The sequence below is a fragment of the Salvelinus alpinus genome, chromosome 23 (genome assembly GCF_045679555.1).
Source record: "Salvelinus alpinus chromosome 23, SLU_Salpinus.1, whole genome shotgun sequence".
NCBI classification, from domain to species: Eukaryota; Metazoa; Chordata; class Actinopteri; order Salmoniformes; family Salmonidae; genus Salvelinus; species Salvelinus alpinus.
In genome coordinates, this window is record NC_092108.1 from 49,957,394 (window position 1) to 49,973,335 (window position 15,942).

At 42.2% G+C, this 15,942-nt stretch overlaps 1 protein-coding gene across 2 annotated transcripts; it reads left to right on the forward strand.

The window, feature by feature from the left end:
* The first annotated feature begins 121 nt into the window (after window positions 1-121).
* On the forward strand, window positions 122-12,588 carry LOC139551219 (zinc finger protein 84). 2 transcript variants are annotated; one of them, XM_071362694.1, is made up of 8 exons: window positions 122-282; window positions 695-1,232; window positions 1,417-2,104; window positions 4,068-4,164; window positions 7,510-7,710; window positions 10,734-10,867; window positions 11,946-12,069; window positions 12,208-12,588. In XM_071362694.1, exons 2-8 carry the CDS (start codon window positions 705-707, stop codon window positions 12,413-12,415), a joined length of 1,980 nt encoding a protein of 659 aa, XP_071218795.1. In that variant the 5' UTR covers window positions 122-282; window positions 695-704; the 3' UTR covers window positions 12,416-12,588. The 2 variants fall into 2 exon arrangements, with proteins under 2 accessions (XP_071218795.1, XP_071218796.1); XM_071362695.1 differs by having other exon boundaries at window positions 132-319.
* The last annotated feature ends 3,354 nt before the right edge of the window (window positions 12,589-15,942 follow it).

Consider the following 15,942-nt stretch of genomic DNA (forward strand, 5'->3'; position numbering starts at 1 on the left):
TATTTTGATGTTACACACACTATTATATAATTATAAGACTATATGTAATTTACTGCACTGAAACGAACTATTCCATTAACAGTCAGTGGTCCCTAAAAAGTCAGCAGGTTGGCTCATTGGCATGTTGGGATCCAGTTCGTTTCCGACGTGTTTACATTTCATACAGCATGAACTCATCGCTGATATAAATGTGACATTGTTGTCGTATATGTCTTGCTATGTACTGTAGATCTAGGTAACGTTAGCTAGCTAGCTACCTGGAATTGGGCTCTGTGGTGACGAGTGAGTTTAATTCAGCGCGATTCCATGTTTATCAAACGTAATGAACGCTAACTAGCTATCGTTGTAAATAGAAACGTTGCATATTTCAGAAAATTCAGTGTGTGTTCTTCAATATCTACCTACGTGCATGTGTTAGTATTTATTGTAGATTTCAGTTTCGCATGCATGCATTTTCCACAGCTAGCCAGCTTGACTTGTAGTGCTATGACTAAGTTCTTCCTATTATGCATGGTCAACAAGTGTAAGGTTAGACACTAAGCAAGACTTTCTCTTCATTATGTCTCTTGAATACAGAATATCTTGCTTAATCGGAGTATGGCTAGGACAAGTGTAGTTCAAACGAAGCTAATGTTGCATCCCCAACATTTTAGTTATGCTAATCTCATGCAATCCCTCTGTCTCCCCATGTTAGCTCAACCCAGATGACGAGTCCAGTCAATTATGATTTCCAGGACATCAGGCCAGTCACACTACACCTTCCAGAAGAGACGGTCACCTCCTTGTACTGTGTCACTGCTAAGGGGCTGGAGGCCCAAGTGGCCTCCTTAGTCGAAGCCTTCCTGGTTGAAGTGTACCGCTGCAGAGTGTGCCAGTTCACCAGTGGCCTAAAAGGCAGTATCCAAACACACGTACTGGAGAGGCACGATTTAGGAGCCTCCTCCTGCCCTGGTCTTCCCTGTCTTGAGAAGGACAATGGCCTTGAGGTAGGGGTGGGAGTTGACAGAGAAGATGATGATGAACTGGACCAAAATGGCTCCCCAGGCTACAACCTGGAGGATGACCTCCATTCCGTCTCAAAGGATGCTGACCAGATGGATCATATGGGCTTGGAGCGCATGTCCTTCCTGCTGCCCATGTACGGCATGCTGCCCAATATCAGTCCCCGGTCATGTGACATGGCCCTGAGTTCCAACTCGGACGGGAGTCTCCACGTTGCACAGACCTGTGAGGTAAGAGAGAAGTTTAACTAGGGGGGAAAATGTGTGTTTCAAATGCAGTGAAAATTCCAGTTGAGTGGATTTATCACTATAGGATAGAAAGGTGGACTAGTAATTTCCAATTCTATGTCGGCAATATATACTCAGATTTGTAGCTGATAATCAGTTTTGTTTATCCTGCTCTGGTCCTATACAGGTGAGCACTTTGTTTGAGGAGGATGAGAGACATGGTGAGGAGGACGAAGAGGAGAGCGTGTTCCGATTGGACGCTGCCGACTCAGTCAACCTGTCGTGTCCAATGGGCTCGGTGGTGATAAACGAGGCCAAGGATGATGAGATGGCCCAGTCAGCTCACCTCATGACCCTGGGCCTCTGTCGCATCTCCACAGCCAACAAGGGCCTCTCAGACCGAGCGGGTACCCAGCTTCCCTCAACTCCCATCGGGCAAGAGGGTTTGGAGTCAGACACCTCCTTGGATGACAAGATGGATGACAAAATGCCCCAGTCCCAGGGAAAGCAGTCCCCTCCTCATGGCCCCAAGCAGCGGAGGTCACTGTTCTGTGTCCTCTGCCGTGCCACCCTGACCTCTAGACACTTGCTTGAGGTCCACCTTAAATGTCACAACGGGGACAGGGGCTTCAAGTGCCTTCAGTGTGGCTGGACGTCGGCCGTGTGGGGGGAGATGGAGCGCCACTGGAGGGCCCACGGGAAGAGGATGCGGCGGGGAAAAAAAGAGAAAGATAGGGGCACCAGGCCCCATGGTTGCCAGGTTTGTCTCCGGAAGTTCCGGAGTGTTAAGTCCCGGGATGCACATAAGCGGTGGCACCACAGTCAACGGCGGAGTCCTCAAGAATGCTTCACGTGCCAGCACTGTGACTACAGTGGTGAGGACCTGTTTCAGTGTTTATTCCAATTTTACCCTACTATTCCACCTAACATTGAAATTGTTTCGGGATAGAGTTGCAAAGGGAGGGTTTATTACTGGAATCTTTACCAGTAAACTACTCGAATTTTGGTATCTGTCAAGTTTTTTTATTTAATCAGGTGACATCTGGTTGCCTTTTTGGGTACATATTATCACAGGTGTCTGTAATTATCTCTGGGGTCGTTCCACCTCAAAAAACACGAGGATTTTGACATCTAACATCTAAGATTGTTCTGAAATTGTTTCTGTAGATAGAAACAAATAAGATATGCATTTCTGCAATATTGTTTTGTTAAAATATAATTTCATCTCTGAAAAATGTAATCTAATTGATTGCACCCAAATTGGCAATTTTAATTTATAGGATTCAGATAACATTCGATAAATATAGTACGTAACATCTGATTTGGACAAAACTTCATCCTAACAATGCGTAAGACTTAAAAAAAAATTAAGCCGCCTACCCCAACGGCCAGTATACAGTATCAGTTCTCTATGTTTGACAAGTAGTATGAAGCTGCGGCTTGGAGTATTGTTGATGGTTTTTGCCCATTCAGAGAGAGTATTAATTGAAGTCGCTTGCATTTTCCCCTATAAATAAGTGTCAAAGTACCAGGTTTTGCCCACCAGATGCTCCTGTTCATGCTATTGCCACACCCTTTCATCCATTTTGCTGGTCTCTTGTGTTTATTAAATGTATCACAACATTTTCTTTCCAACTTTGGGTAGAAAACCAATAGCTTTGGTGCATGATGAAAATAAATTGTGATCATCCTCACAATTCAAGCCAGTACTCAATGAAAGCAATTCAGTTTGTCCTTCTCTTCGGCCTAATCTATGTCCAGGAAACTGCCCCTGTGTGTGGTTTATTCCCTTCAAAAAAGGCCTGGATTAGTTGTTAGACCATTCCTGTTGAACAAGCAAACAGTTAGGCTACAGCAGTTATGTTATGGTCTCTAAGGGTTTTCAATGGTAAAAGTCCCAAACACACACTACACTGTATAGTGTTTTGTAATGGTGTTGGGTTGTGTTTAGTCAATAACCCATTTCTCCATCACATTTTTGGGCTTCATATGGTAATTGCACCATAGGCATAGCCCTCAGAGAGCTGCCACATGTTGGACTATTCAAGGAGAGTTGGGTTGCTAAGAGAAGGACAAACTGAATTGCTTTCATGGGGGACTGGCTTAACTTGTGAGGATAACCACACAAAAAGCTATTGGTTTTCTAGCCAAAGCTGAAGAGAAAATGTTGTGATACATTTGATAACACAAGAGACCAGCAAAATGGATGAAAGCAGGAACAGCCAGGTAGCTGGTACTTTCACTTAATTTTGGGGGGAAATGCAAGCGTCTTCAATTGCTAATTTCTCTGATCAGGGGGAAAAAACAAAAACATCACATAATACACTGAATACATTACATAGTATGAATAAACAATGCTCTGAGTCGCAGCCTCATACAACTTGTCAAACATAGAGAACTGATACTGTATACTGGCCATTGGTTTGGGTTGACTGGCTACCCACACTCCTTGCTCCGACTAAAAGCCACGCTCACGTACATTAGTTTCTTCTCCGCAATGAGTCTGGATCGGAGTAGCCCTCCAAACCATTGCCTGACGACTCAAGCTAATTGTTCCCGCAAGAAAGGGTGGGGACCGACGATACCACGATCAGAACTAGAACTGCAAGCTTCAAGAAGGACATTCAATCAAAAAAAAAAAAAACTATTTTACCCTGTGTGTGTGTACAGTACTGTATTTATTCTTGGGATATTGTTTTTCGAAAGGAAAATCAGGAGTGCGTCTTTAATTCCCCAAATTACCAGCAGCCTTCCAACCCTATTCAGGGATGAACACATTAACATTAATATAGATGATACAAATTTTACCCAGCTGTCCCATCTCTGTCTGTCTTTCAGATAAGTCGTGGGACAAGCTGCACAAACACATTCTCTCAGAGCACAAAGCCTTTGGGGACAGACTGACAAACCCGGATGGACTGAGTACCCATGTTGTGTAAGTAGTTTACCTGTTCCCTTCCTGCGCCATAGTCTCAGAGCAACAAACCAACCTACTCATTGTGTGCACCCAAAATATTTAAAAGCATTTGGTCTGGACATATGCCATATTTGAATTTCATAAAAATGCATCCTTCTTCCCTCTTTTCTGTGAAGTAATCAATGATTAGACATGGCACAATGGCTCAATCAAATTTGACTTTTTAAAGAATTTTAATGGGAATACTGTATAAAATCTATTTGGATGAATTTTCACAAGTTGGTCTTTGAACACAGTTGAGATCTCAACCATACGTCTTTGACCATTAAAGGGGCAATCTGCTATTGGTACAACCATTTTGGACTTGATAATATACTTGGTAATGATATACTGTATACCCATTGATTAGTGAAGAATATAACTTTTGTCTCTGAAAACAGTTTAAACATTTTTTTATAAATGAAATTTCATAAATACCTTATTTACATAAGTATTCAGAGCCTTGTGACCTTTATTGAGCTCAGGTGCATCCTGTTTCCATTGATCATCCTTGATTGGAGTCCACCTGTGGTAAATTAAATTGATTGGACATGATTTGGAAAGGCACACACCTGTCTGTATAAGGTCCCACAGTTGACAGTGCATGTCAGAGCAAAAACCAAGCCATGACGTCGAAGGAATTTTCCATAGAGCTCCGAGAAAGGATTGTGTCGAGGCACAGATCTGGGGAAGGGTACAAAAAAAATGTCTGCAGCATTGAAGTTCCCCAAGAAGTTTAGAACCACCAAGACTTCCTAGAGATGGCTGCCCGGCCAAACTGAGCAATCGGGGGAGAAGGGCCTTGGTCAGGGAGGTGACCAAGAACCCGATGGTCACTAATAACAGAGCTCCGGAGTTCCTCTGTGGAGATGGGAGAACCTTCCAGAAGGACAACCATCTCTGCAGCACTCAACCAATCAGGCCTTTATGGTGAGTGGCCAGCCACTCCTCAGTAAAAGGCACGACAGCCCGCTTGGAGTTTGCCAAAAGGCCCCTAAAGGACTCTCAGACCATGAGAAACAAGATTCTCTGGTCTGACGAAACCTGAATGCCTTGAGTGGCCCAGCCAGAGCCCGGACTTGAACACGATCGAACATCTCTGAAGATACCTGAAAATAGCTCTGCAGTGATGCTCTCCATCCAACCTGACAGAGCTTGAGAAGGATGACCTGCAGAGAAGAATGGGAGAAACCCTAAAAAATACAAGTGTGCCAAATTTGTACCGTCATTCCCAAGAAGACTCGAGGCTGTAATCGCTGCCAAAGGTCCTTCAACAAAGTACTGAATAAAGCGTCTGAATACTTACAGTACTAGTCAAAAGTTTGGACACACCTACTCAGTCAAGGGTTTTTATTTATTTGGACTGTTTTCTACATTGTAGAATAGTAGTGAAGACATCAAATCATATAGTAACCAAGTTTTTTTTAAACAAATCTAAATATATTTTATATTCTTCATAGTAGCTGATGACAGCTTTACACACTCTTGGCATTCTCTCAACCAGATTCACCTGGAATGCTTTTCCAACAGTCTTTAAGGAGTTCCCACATATGCTCAGCACTTGTTGGCTAGTTTTCCTTCACTCTGCGTTCCAACTCATCCCAAACCATCTCAGTTGGGTTGAGGTTGGGTGATTGTTGAGGCCAGGTCATCAGATGCAGCACTCCATCACTCTCCTTGGTCAAATAGCCCTTACACAGTCTGGAGGTGTTGGGTCATTGTCCTGTTGAAAAACAAATGATAGTCCCGCTAAGCGCTAACCAGATGGGATGGCGTATTGCTGCAGAATCACTGACAGTGTCACCAGCAAAGCACCATCATACCTCCTCCTCCATGCTTCACGGTGGGAACCACACATGCGGAGATCATCTGTTCACCTCGCTCTGCGTCTCACAAAGACACAGTGGTTGGAAACAGAAATCTCAAATTTGGACTCATCAAACCAAAGGACAGATTTCCACCGGTCTAATGTCCATTGCTCGTGTTTCTTGGGCCAAGCAAGTCTCTTCTACTTCTTATTTTTTTTACCTTTATTTAGCTAGGCAAGTCAGTTAAGAACAAATTCTTATTTACAATGACGGCCTACCTCGGCCAAACCGTAACCCGGACGACGCTGGGCCAATTGTGCGCCGCCCTATGGGACTCCCAATAACGGCCGTTTGTGATACAGCCTGGAATCGAACCAGGGTCTGTAGTGATGCCTCTAGCACTGAGGATGCAGTGCCTTAGACCGCTGCTTCACTCGGGAGTCCCTTTAGTAGTGGTTTCTTTGCAGCAATTGGACCATGAAGGCCTGCTTGACAATGTCTCCTCTGAACAGTTGATGTTGAGATGTGTCTGTTACTTGAACTCTGTGAAGCAATTATTTGGGCTGCAATAACTCTAATGCTGGTAACTCTAATGAACTTATCCTCTGCAACAGAGGTAACTCTGGGTCTTCCTTTCCTGTGGCGGTCCTCATGAGAGCCAGTTTCATCATAGCGCTTGATGGTTTTTGCAACTGAAAATTGACTGACCTTTATCTCTTAAAGTAGTGATGGACTGTTGTTTCTCTTTGCTTATTTGAGCTTTTCTTCCCATAATATGGACTTAGTCTTTTACCAAATAGGGCTATCTTCTGTATACCACCCCTACCTTGACAGAACTACTGATTGTCTCAAACGCATTAAGGAAAAAATTCCACATTCACTTTTAACAAGTCACACCTGTTAATTGAAATGCATTCCAGGTGACTACCTCATGAAGCTGGTTGAATGCTAAGAGTGTGCAAAGCTGTCATCAACGCAAAAGGTGGCTACTTTGAAGAATCTCAAATATATATTTTTTTGATTTAACACTTTTATGCTTACTACATGATTCCATATGTCTTATTTCATAGTTCTGATGTCTTCACTATTATTCTACAATGGAAAATTGTAAAAAATTAAGAAAAACCCTGGAATCAGGTGTGTCCAAACTTTTTTGCTTCGTCATTATGGGGTATTGTGTGTAGATTGATTTAGGAAAAAAACTATTGAATCCATTTTAGAATAAGGCTGTAAAGTAACAATGTGGAAAAAGTGAAGGGGTCTGAATACTTCCTGAATGCCCTGTGAGCTTTTTTATAACAAACACTTTATAGCCTCAAATGGTTAAAACTATAAGTTTGATCTCATGGATGGTCAGCCCTTGCATTAATGGCTGTCTTTATGAATTTGAGACTGGTTATATTTCCACAACCCATCCATCCCTCAGCTGTTTACCAAAACAACAATGGCGTCGTGACCGATTTGTTGTTGTTTAAGTGCAGATTGTCCATTTAACGGTGCCCTCTCCAACTCGCAGGTGTGCTTTGAGGAAGTTCACCCACGAAAGCAATTACCCACAAGACCTGCAAGGAGTGGAGCCAGAAAAGTGGAATAAGTGGAGGCAGAAGCAGAGGGGAAGTAAGGACGGAGAGGAGTGCAGAGAGGAGCAAGGGCAGAAAGCGGAGGAATCGGTGAGGAGGAAAGGGAGGAAAGAGTTCTGCTGTGCCCTCTGCAACAGGTACAGTCACTCAGAAGTGTCAGTAACACATTTTACCACAAGGGGTCAGAGTACAGTTTGTTGTGGAAGATATGAGTATTGCAGAGGCTTTGTTTGTTTATTTACTTTTGTGTGTTTTCAGTACCATATACACTTTCAAAATAAATTTGCCACTAAAACTAGGCCGTAAAACCATAGAGATCCTATTAAATTAAACCCCTCAAAGTTCCAGAATGGTCTGAAAATGGCAGCCATTGTGGTCAGGGAGAAATCCAAACCAGTCTAATATGAATGAATGGCAGTAGAGGCATAGGTGATGCATTTCCTGCTTTTACTTGTGCAGGAAAATAAAAGGCAGGCATGTGATTAGGGCTGGGCGATATGCCCAAAATATCATATGGTATTTTTCAATTTTTTTACGGTATGACTATTTGACAGTATTCTATGTTTTTGATTAATAAAAGTTTTACATTTGCTTTATGAGTAGTACGTGACCCTAGGGTGGCAACACATATATTCTAAATTATTTCAATGGGTCTTTCTCCATTCTGATTGTTTTATACTGTTCAATTCAACTTCAACCTAAAATAATTTCCTGCCTTTCCATCAATTTCTTCATTTCCTGCACTCATTTGAGATCATTTCCACACTGCCACGATATGGGCAAAAAAACTAGGCCTTATTTTTAACCAAATGTTGCAATTGTGATTTAGATCAAAACACTTGGATGAACTTTTGGAATCATGGCAATATAATGTTTTATAAGTCTATAGTTAGAATATAAAATAATAGTGGGCACTTTGAATACAGTGTTGTTTGACATGACAACAAATGAAAATGCCATGGACGAGTTATTGTGACAGGGTAGGAACCAAAGGGATGAGCAGTGTTTCTTAGGGGACCCTATAATCTTTGGCTACATTAAATCTTTATTCATGTAGCCAACATATTCATGCTTCGCTTATTCCTCTTTGATTTAGCAGATACTGTTGCACAAACAACATGCTGATTTAGGCATCCACCAGGACTGGTAGAGCGCTCCTTGTGACGGGGTGGGACTAGGTCTGTGTGGAGTGAGTGACTGACTGAGTGAGTGCGAGAGAGATGACGATTACTCAAGTAGCGGAGTAAACTACAAATGGATGTTACACACGGCGTATCACATTTAACAAACCAAACATTCAAATACCGTTATAGAAGGTTAATAAGTAAAAACCCAAACCGGTCCTTGCATCAATACGGGTATATAGTAAAATACGGCCCTACATGTGATATCAGAAATTGTCTAAGAATTGTCAATCGAAAATGTTGTCATAATTAAAAATACTGTTTATACAGGTTTTGTAGAAATGGAATGTTGGCATATTGGCAGTTATTTAGAAACATTTATGGTATTGTTCCTCTAAAACTGGATGGCTAGCTAGCTAACAAACATTCATAGTGTAAAACTATGAATTTTAAGATTCTTAGCACAGCACTGGCAAACCATGGTTGAACAACTCCCTTGCCAAAATGGCTGACCTTTCATACCATCATAGATGCGGTAAAGAGGTCAATGGAACGGAGACCATGGCGGATAGAAGGATGCCAGATTGTTGCACGTTCAACAAATCTGATTTTAACAAAGTGGATATTCGTCAAATCTTTCCATTGTTTGGATCGAGTTCCATTGACCTTACCGCATCAGTAGCTAGGTTTCCATCCAATTGGCGACAGATTTTAATGCGAATATTCAAAAATCTGCATTAAGAGAAAAAAAAAGTAATTTTCACCAGTGGTGTCTCCACCAAACGGACTTTGTGCGGATAAAAATCAGTGCGTGTGTCACTCCCTGACCATAGTAAGCTGTTTTTTTCTGTGTTGGTTGGGGCGTGATAGTGACTTGGGTGGGTCATCTAGGTGTTTTTGGATTTCTATGGTGGCCTGATATGGTTCCCAATCAGAGGCAGCTGTTTATCGTTGTCTCTGATTGGGGATCATATTTAGGTAGCCATTTCCTCATTTGTGTTTGTGGGATCTTGACTATGTGTAGTTGCCTGTCAGCACTATTTTGTATAGCTTCACGTTTCGTTTGTTCATTTTGTTGGTTTGTTCGGTGTTCATTCATTAAAAGAGAATTCTAACGACGGACGTGACAGCGTGATGGCGTAGTGCACAAAGTAATTTTTTCAGTAATGTTCCAAATAAAAATCTAAAATGTGTTTCCATCACATTTTCCACTCCACTCACTCTGAGTTGTCTCACAAAAACCTTTGGGTTAAATAGCAAATGTGCCTGCTCTAGCCAATAATGGATACAGTGCAGGTAGGCTAGTCTAAATTATGAGATTATTACGATAATATTTTAATTTGCCAAGCATCGATCATCATGTCACCAGAATAAAACCCTCAATATTTTGAGCATCAAGCACATCAGTTCATCATAACTTATTACATCTGTAGCCTAGTAAACAGCATGCTTTCCCGACGAGTTGTAGTGGGAGGACATGTCATCGCGTGACACCAAGTTTACTTTGATATGATGGTTATTATATCAATATTTGCGCATAAAAGCATTTCTACTGACATTTCTTGCATAATTAATTTTACCAACACAAAAAGTTTCCACCATGTCAAACGAACAAATGACCTGGTCGGTCATTTACAAAATTGTACTGAAACTTCCTGTTTCAATCACAGCTGTCATGATTTTTTTTTTATATATGGTATGACTTTATGCACATAAAAGCTGTGGATGGAAAGGTGGTTTATAAGAAGGTTCATGATCATTCTAGTGTTCTAATTCTGTGTGTAAAACTTTCATAGAATCATTCCCACTTTATGGTGGTATAGTTGCAGCACATATCAAGTAAATGCTACAGTGTGTGTTTGAGAGATACATAGAGCAAGCCCACTTCAAACAAACTACAACCTTTAAGGCCTAATGTCTACACAATTTCTGAAGCATTGATGTAGTGCTTATAAAGACTTCATAACGTGTAGTTTATTTAAAGTATGACCAGGTTGTAAATGCATCTCAATGAGCCCCGTTTCCTGCCATGACAGGAAGTTCTCCACCAAGCTGACCATGCGTCGCCACATGGGCATCCACCAGGGGGACAAGCCCTTTGAGTGTCCTCATTGCCACTACAGCACCCGGCTCAAGGCCTCACTGGTACAGCACCTCCGTGTTCATACAGGTAACGTTTTTAGACCATATTCAATCATCCTAGCTGGTACTGTAGTCAGCACAAGGACACACACACACTAATGTTATTCATTATATTGTTGTACCTCAATGTTCTACCTGTGTAGTAAGGCACATATTACTGTGTGTGTGACTGGGAAATGTGTACGTTTTGGAATGTTACATTTGTATTGTAAAGAGACAAGTCCAGAATAGCTGGACATGCAAAATCCAGTGTCGGGAACACTGTTGGAGGAGTAACTGGACCCTCAATTATTTGCCCATTGTGCGTTGGTTCTTACCAAGGGGCGGGGGGGATGTTGCTGTGGCCCAAATTTATGAGAGAACTTTTCCCACACCTTCTCTCCCAGCAATGACTTTGAGAGCTGTGTGGCCATGGTAACAGTAGTGAGGTTGCATAATATGCCATCAGGTTGAAGACCGGAATGTTCATCCCATATAGGTTAATTTTCCATTCCACTGACATGATATATACATAAAACACAATGTTTAGGGGAATTCAGTGTTTCTCCCAGATAAACATCGGGCCCCCCGAGAAACATGCAGGAAAGCCGACACCAATATTTACAATATAATGCAGCCATTTTTTTAGGAATTGGGGTGCACTGGGCAACAGAGTAATAATTTGCAGTTTAATTCTGAACAAAACCTTTTTTTTGGTCAATAGTTGGAAAGCTACTGAACCCCATAATATTAATTGTTATTGTGCTGAAGATGATGAAAATGAGGTTGAAAAGTGGTGGAATTGCCCTTTAAGTAGCTACCTACTCTGGCCCAATAAAACAGTTATCTACAGCAGCTTTGGGTTTAAAAATGTCTTTCTACTATACACGGGGTGCAGAGTTCCCAACCTGTCCTTGAGGGCCACAGTCACTTAGATTGTTGTACCTGCCTTAAAGGCCCCCTGTAGTGACTAGTGAAAAGCCAGCTTTTCAAACTGAAAAACAATGTTCTGAGCCCACCAATAATGTTGTACAGAGTTTTTAGTTTGACAATAATATGTGATAAAAGGTTCTGATTGAAGCCTTATCGTCTTGGTGACATCTGAGCTGTCAACTATCTACCTGTAGGTGAGAAGCCCTTCAAATGCCTTCAGTGTCCCTACGCCTCCATCGACAGCAGCTCCCTGCGCCGACACTCCCGCACGCACACACAGGAGAGGCCCTACTGCTGTCAGTACTGTCCCTACAGCAGGTAACTACACACACACACACACTAATGTATGTTTAGAGTTCATGTTAATCGTTTGCTAAGTCTATCTCTACTCCTCAATGGCAGCCTCTGTGCCTCGTCTGTCTCACTATCTCCCTCTCTCTTTCAATCTTTCTGTAGCATCCAGAAAAAGAGCTTAGATCTCCACGCACGACGCCACCACACAGGCGAGTCTTTCCCCTGCCACCTCTGTCCGTACGCTACACCGGACCGCCAACTGCTGCTGCGCCATGTGCGCAAGCACCACTCTTCTGAACCATCCCACGTATTGGGACCAAGGACACCCAAACGTCCCAAAACCTCTATCTCTGCAGGAAGGGTCCAGTAATCCTGACAAATAACTTTCTGGGTCATGTTCAGTAGGCACCAAACGAAAGAAAACTGACTGAGAGGGACGACCTGGACTTCCTTTTCCATTGCGTGGCCTAATGGAACATGACCCTGGTCTTGAATGGAAATGTGTCTTTAATCATATTAAACAAGCACATTTATTTTACTACACCTCACAATAGTTGATATTTCTTTAGAAATGAAATGGTAATTACATAGTAATAACCTAAGAATTTTCTGTGAAGTTTATGAAGTTGAATCGGTACCGCTTGCCGTGCAGGAGAAGAGAGAACGGGGTGGCTGGAGAAGGGGTCCTTATGGTGTAGCTGACCCTGCTCATTCCTGATAAATGTAGGATTTTAGACAAATCTGACGGAGTTGACCAAATCCCCGGACACATTTTTTAGGAATCACAGTTTTGAGAGAGATATTATTTAAAGTCAGAGAGGACTATTGAAAGAAACTACATACAATCCTTTTTCATTTAATATTCATTATTGCCAGTTTTTTGAATTTGAAACACTTTTTTGGAGAGTTTGAAATTGGGATCCTTTGCTCCAGACAAGGGCATTTCCGGGCATAACCGACATGTAAATGTCATTTTTAAGCTCAAATCCACCCCATTTTCGAACATTGCTATGAGCACAACCAAATGACAGAAGTGATGGATTCGACTTCCACTTTACTTCTCTACTGCAGCGCGCCGGTGCCAAACTTGCCAGAGTAAATGATTTGAAAGTCAATTTTAGGAGAATAAAAGTCAGTGTTGTGTAGTTAAGGCCTGGGCTATCCAGCAAGCCAATAACTATAACGACAACTAATGATCAACTATAGGCTACATACAGTAACTGTAAAACGTTGGTGAGCATCCACACTAAAGGAAAGTTGATCATTTATCGTTCTACAGTCCTACCCTTTCAATCAACTGATCAACGTATCCTACTTCAAGCTGCCTATTAATAAGGTGCTAACAAGACCATTCATGAGGTTTCTAACTCACAGATACTGGTTCAGACCATTCAGTGTTTACAGTGTGTGCTCATTGTCATAGTGACAACTGCAAATAATACTTCAAACTAAATGTAGGCCCAATGAGAAATAATATAGTAATTCATACTTAAATGTAGTAATTCAACAAACTCAGTTTTGCCTGCACATCTTTTACAGCATGTCATTGCCTCATTGCTTAGATGGTTTGCAAGTGATTTCCATTTTTGTAATGGTTGTCAATTCCATTGGGTCTGCTTTTTCACTGTGTTCATCTCTGTATGTCCTGTGCCACCATTTGCAATGCATCAGTGCAACAATGTTATCATAACCGGCCAAAAGTGATCACACGAATGCACTTTCTCTCCTCAACTTTCCCAAACATACATTTTCTTTGCAGTAGGCCTGTAAAAAAGTCCGTCCTGCTCCTCCTCTCTACCTGACTCTCCCTCACAGTCCCTTAAGTCCCATTAGTTTGGCTGTTCAGCCTACCTTAGTTATCCCTCACCCATTATAACGCTGCTATTCCCAACCAATCGGAGCGCTTGGAAATGCGTATTTGGACACTACACCCGCTCAAATGCATGTTGGGACACTACAGTCGTGGCCAAAAGTTTTGAGAATGACACAAATTTTCACAGTCTGCTGCCTCAGTTTGTATGATGGCAATTTGCATATACTCCAGAATGTTATGAAGAGTGATCAGATGAATTGCAATTAATTGCAAAGTCCCTCTTTGCCATGCAAATGAACTGAATCCCCCCCAAAAACATTTCCACTGCATTTCAGCCCTACCACAAAAGGACCAGCTGATATCATGTCAGTGATTCTCTGGTTAACACAGGTATGAGTGTTGACGAGGACAAGGCTGGAGATCACTCTGTCATGCTGATTGAGTTTGAATAACAGACTGGAAGCTTCAAAAGGAGAGTGGTGCTTGGAATCATTGTTCTTCCTCTGTCAACCATGGTTACCTGCAAGGAAACACGTGCCGCCATCATTGCTTTACACCAAAAGGGCTTCACAGGCAAGGATATTGCTGCCAGTAAGATTGCACCTGAATCAACCATTTATCGGATCATCAAGAACTTCAAGGAGAGCGGTTCCATTGTTGTGAAGAAGGCTTCAGGGCGCCCAAGAAAGTCCAGCAAGTGCCTGGACCGTCTCCTAAAGTTGATTCAGCTGCGGTATCGGGCACCACCAGTACAGAGCTTGCTCAGGAATGGCAGCAGGCAGGTGTTAGTGCATCTGCACACACAGTGAGGCAAGACATTTGGAGGATGGCCTGGTGTCAAGAAGGGCAGCAAAGAAGCTACTTCTCTCCAGGAAAAACATCAGGGACAGACTGATATTCTGCAAAAGGTACAGGGATTGGACTGCTGAGGACTGGGGTAAAGTCATTTTCTCTGATGAATCCCCTTTCCGATTGTTTGGGGCATCCGGAAAAAAGCTTGTCCGGAGAAGACAAGGTGAGTGCTACCATCAGTCCTGTGTCATGACAACAGTAAAGCATCCTGAGACCATTCATGTGTGGGGTTGCTTCTCAGCCAAGGGAGTGGGCTCACTCACTTTGCCTTGTAAGTCGCTCTGGATAAGAGCGTCTGCTAAATAACTTAAATGTAAATGTAAATGTAAGAACAAAGCCATGAATAAAGAATGGTACCAACACATCCTCAGAGAGCAACTTCTCCAAACCATTCAGGAACAGTTTGGTGATGAACAATGCCTTTTCCAGCATGATGGAGCACCTTGCCCTAAGGCAAAAGTGATAACTAAGTGGTTCGGGGAACAAAACATCGATATTTTGGGTCCATGGCCAGGAAACTCCCCAGACCTTAATCCCATTGAGAACTTGTGCTCAATCCTCAAGAGGCGGGTGGACAAACAAAACCCCACAAATTCTGACAAACTCCATGCATTGATTATGCAAACATGGGCTGCCATCATTCAAGATGTGGCCTAGAAGTTAATTGACAGCATGCCAGGGCGGATTGCAGAGGTCTTGAAAAAGAAGGGTCAACACTGCAAATATTGACTCTTTGCAGCAACTTCATTTGTCAATAAAAGCCTTTGACACAATGCTTGTAATTATACTTCAGTATTCCATAGTAACATCTGACAAAAATATCTAAAGACACTGAAGCAGCACACTTTGAAAATTAATATTTGTGTCATTCTCAACTTTTGGCCACGACTGTACACCCGCCCACTCAGGTCAGAGTTATTGTCATCCAAAGAGAGAAGACGCAGGTTTTTATTGTCGACAACAACACGGATGTCTGAATAACCACAACAATAACATTTCAAGTCATTCAAATTGCCACACATAAAGAACTACCTTCAATTGAAGCACCTTTGTGTGTGTGTGGTGACAATTAAGAGAGTAATGGGCATCAACATTATGTTCTAACCGGACAACACTGTAGTGAGCAGAACCTAAGCAATTAGCATAAGTTAATAGCGTGTGAGGGCATTCACAGCCGACCCCTCAGATGAGTGTAGCACACGGGGTTGTGTGAAACTTACTAAAAACAGCTA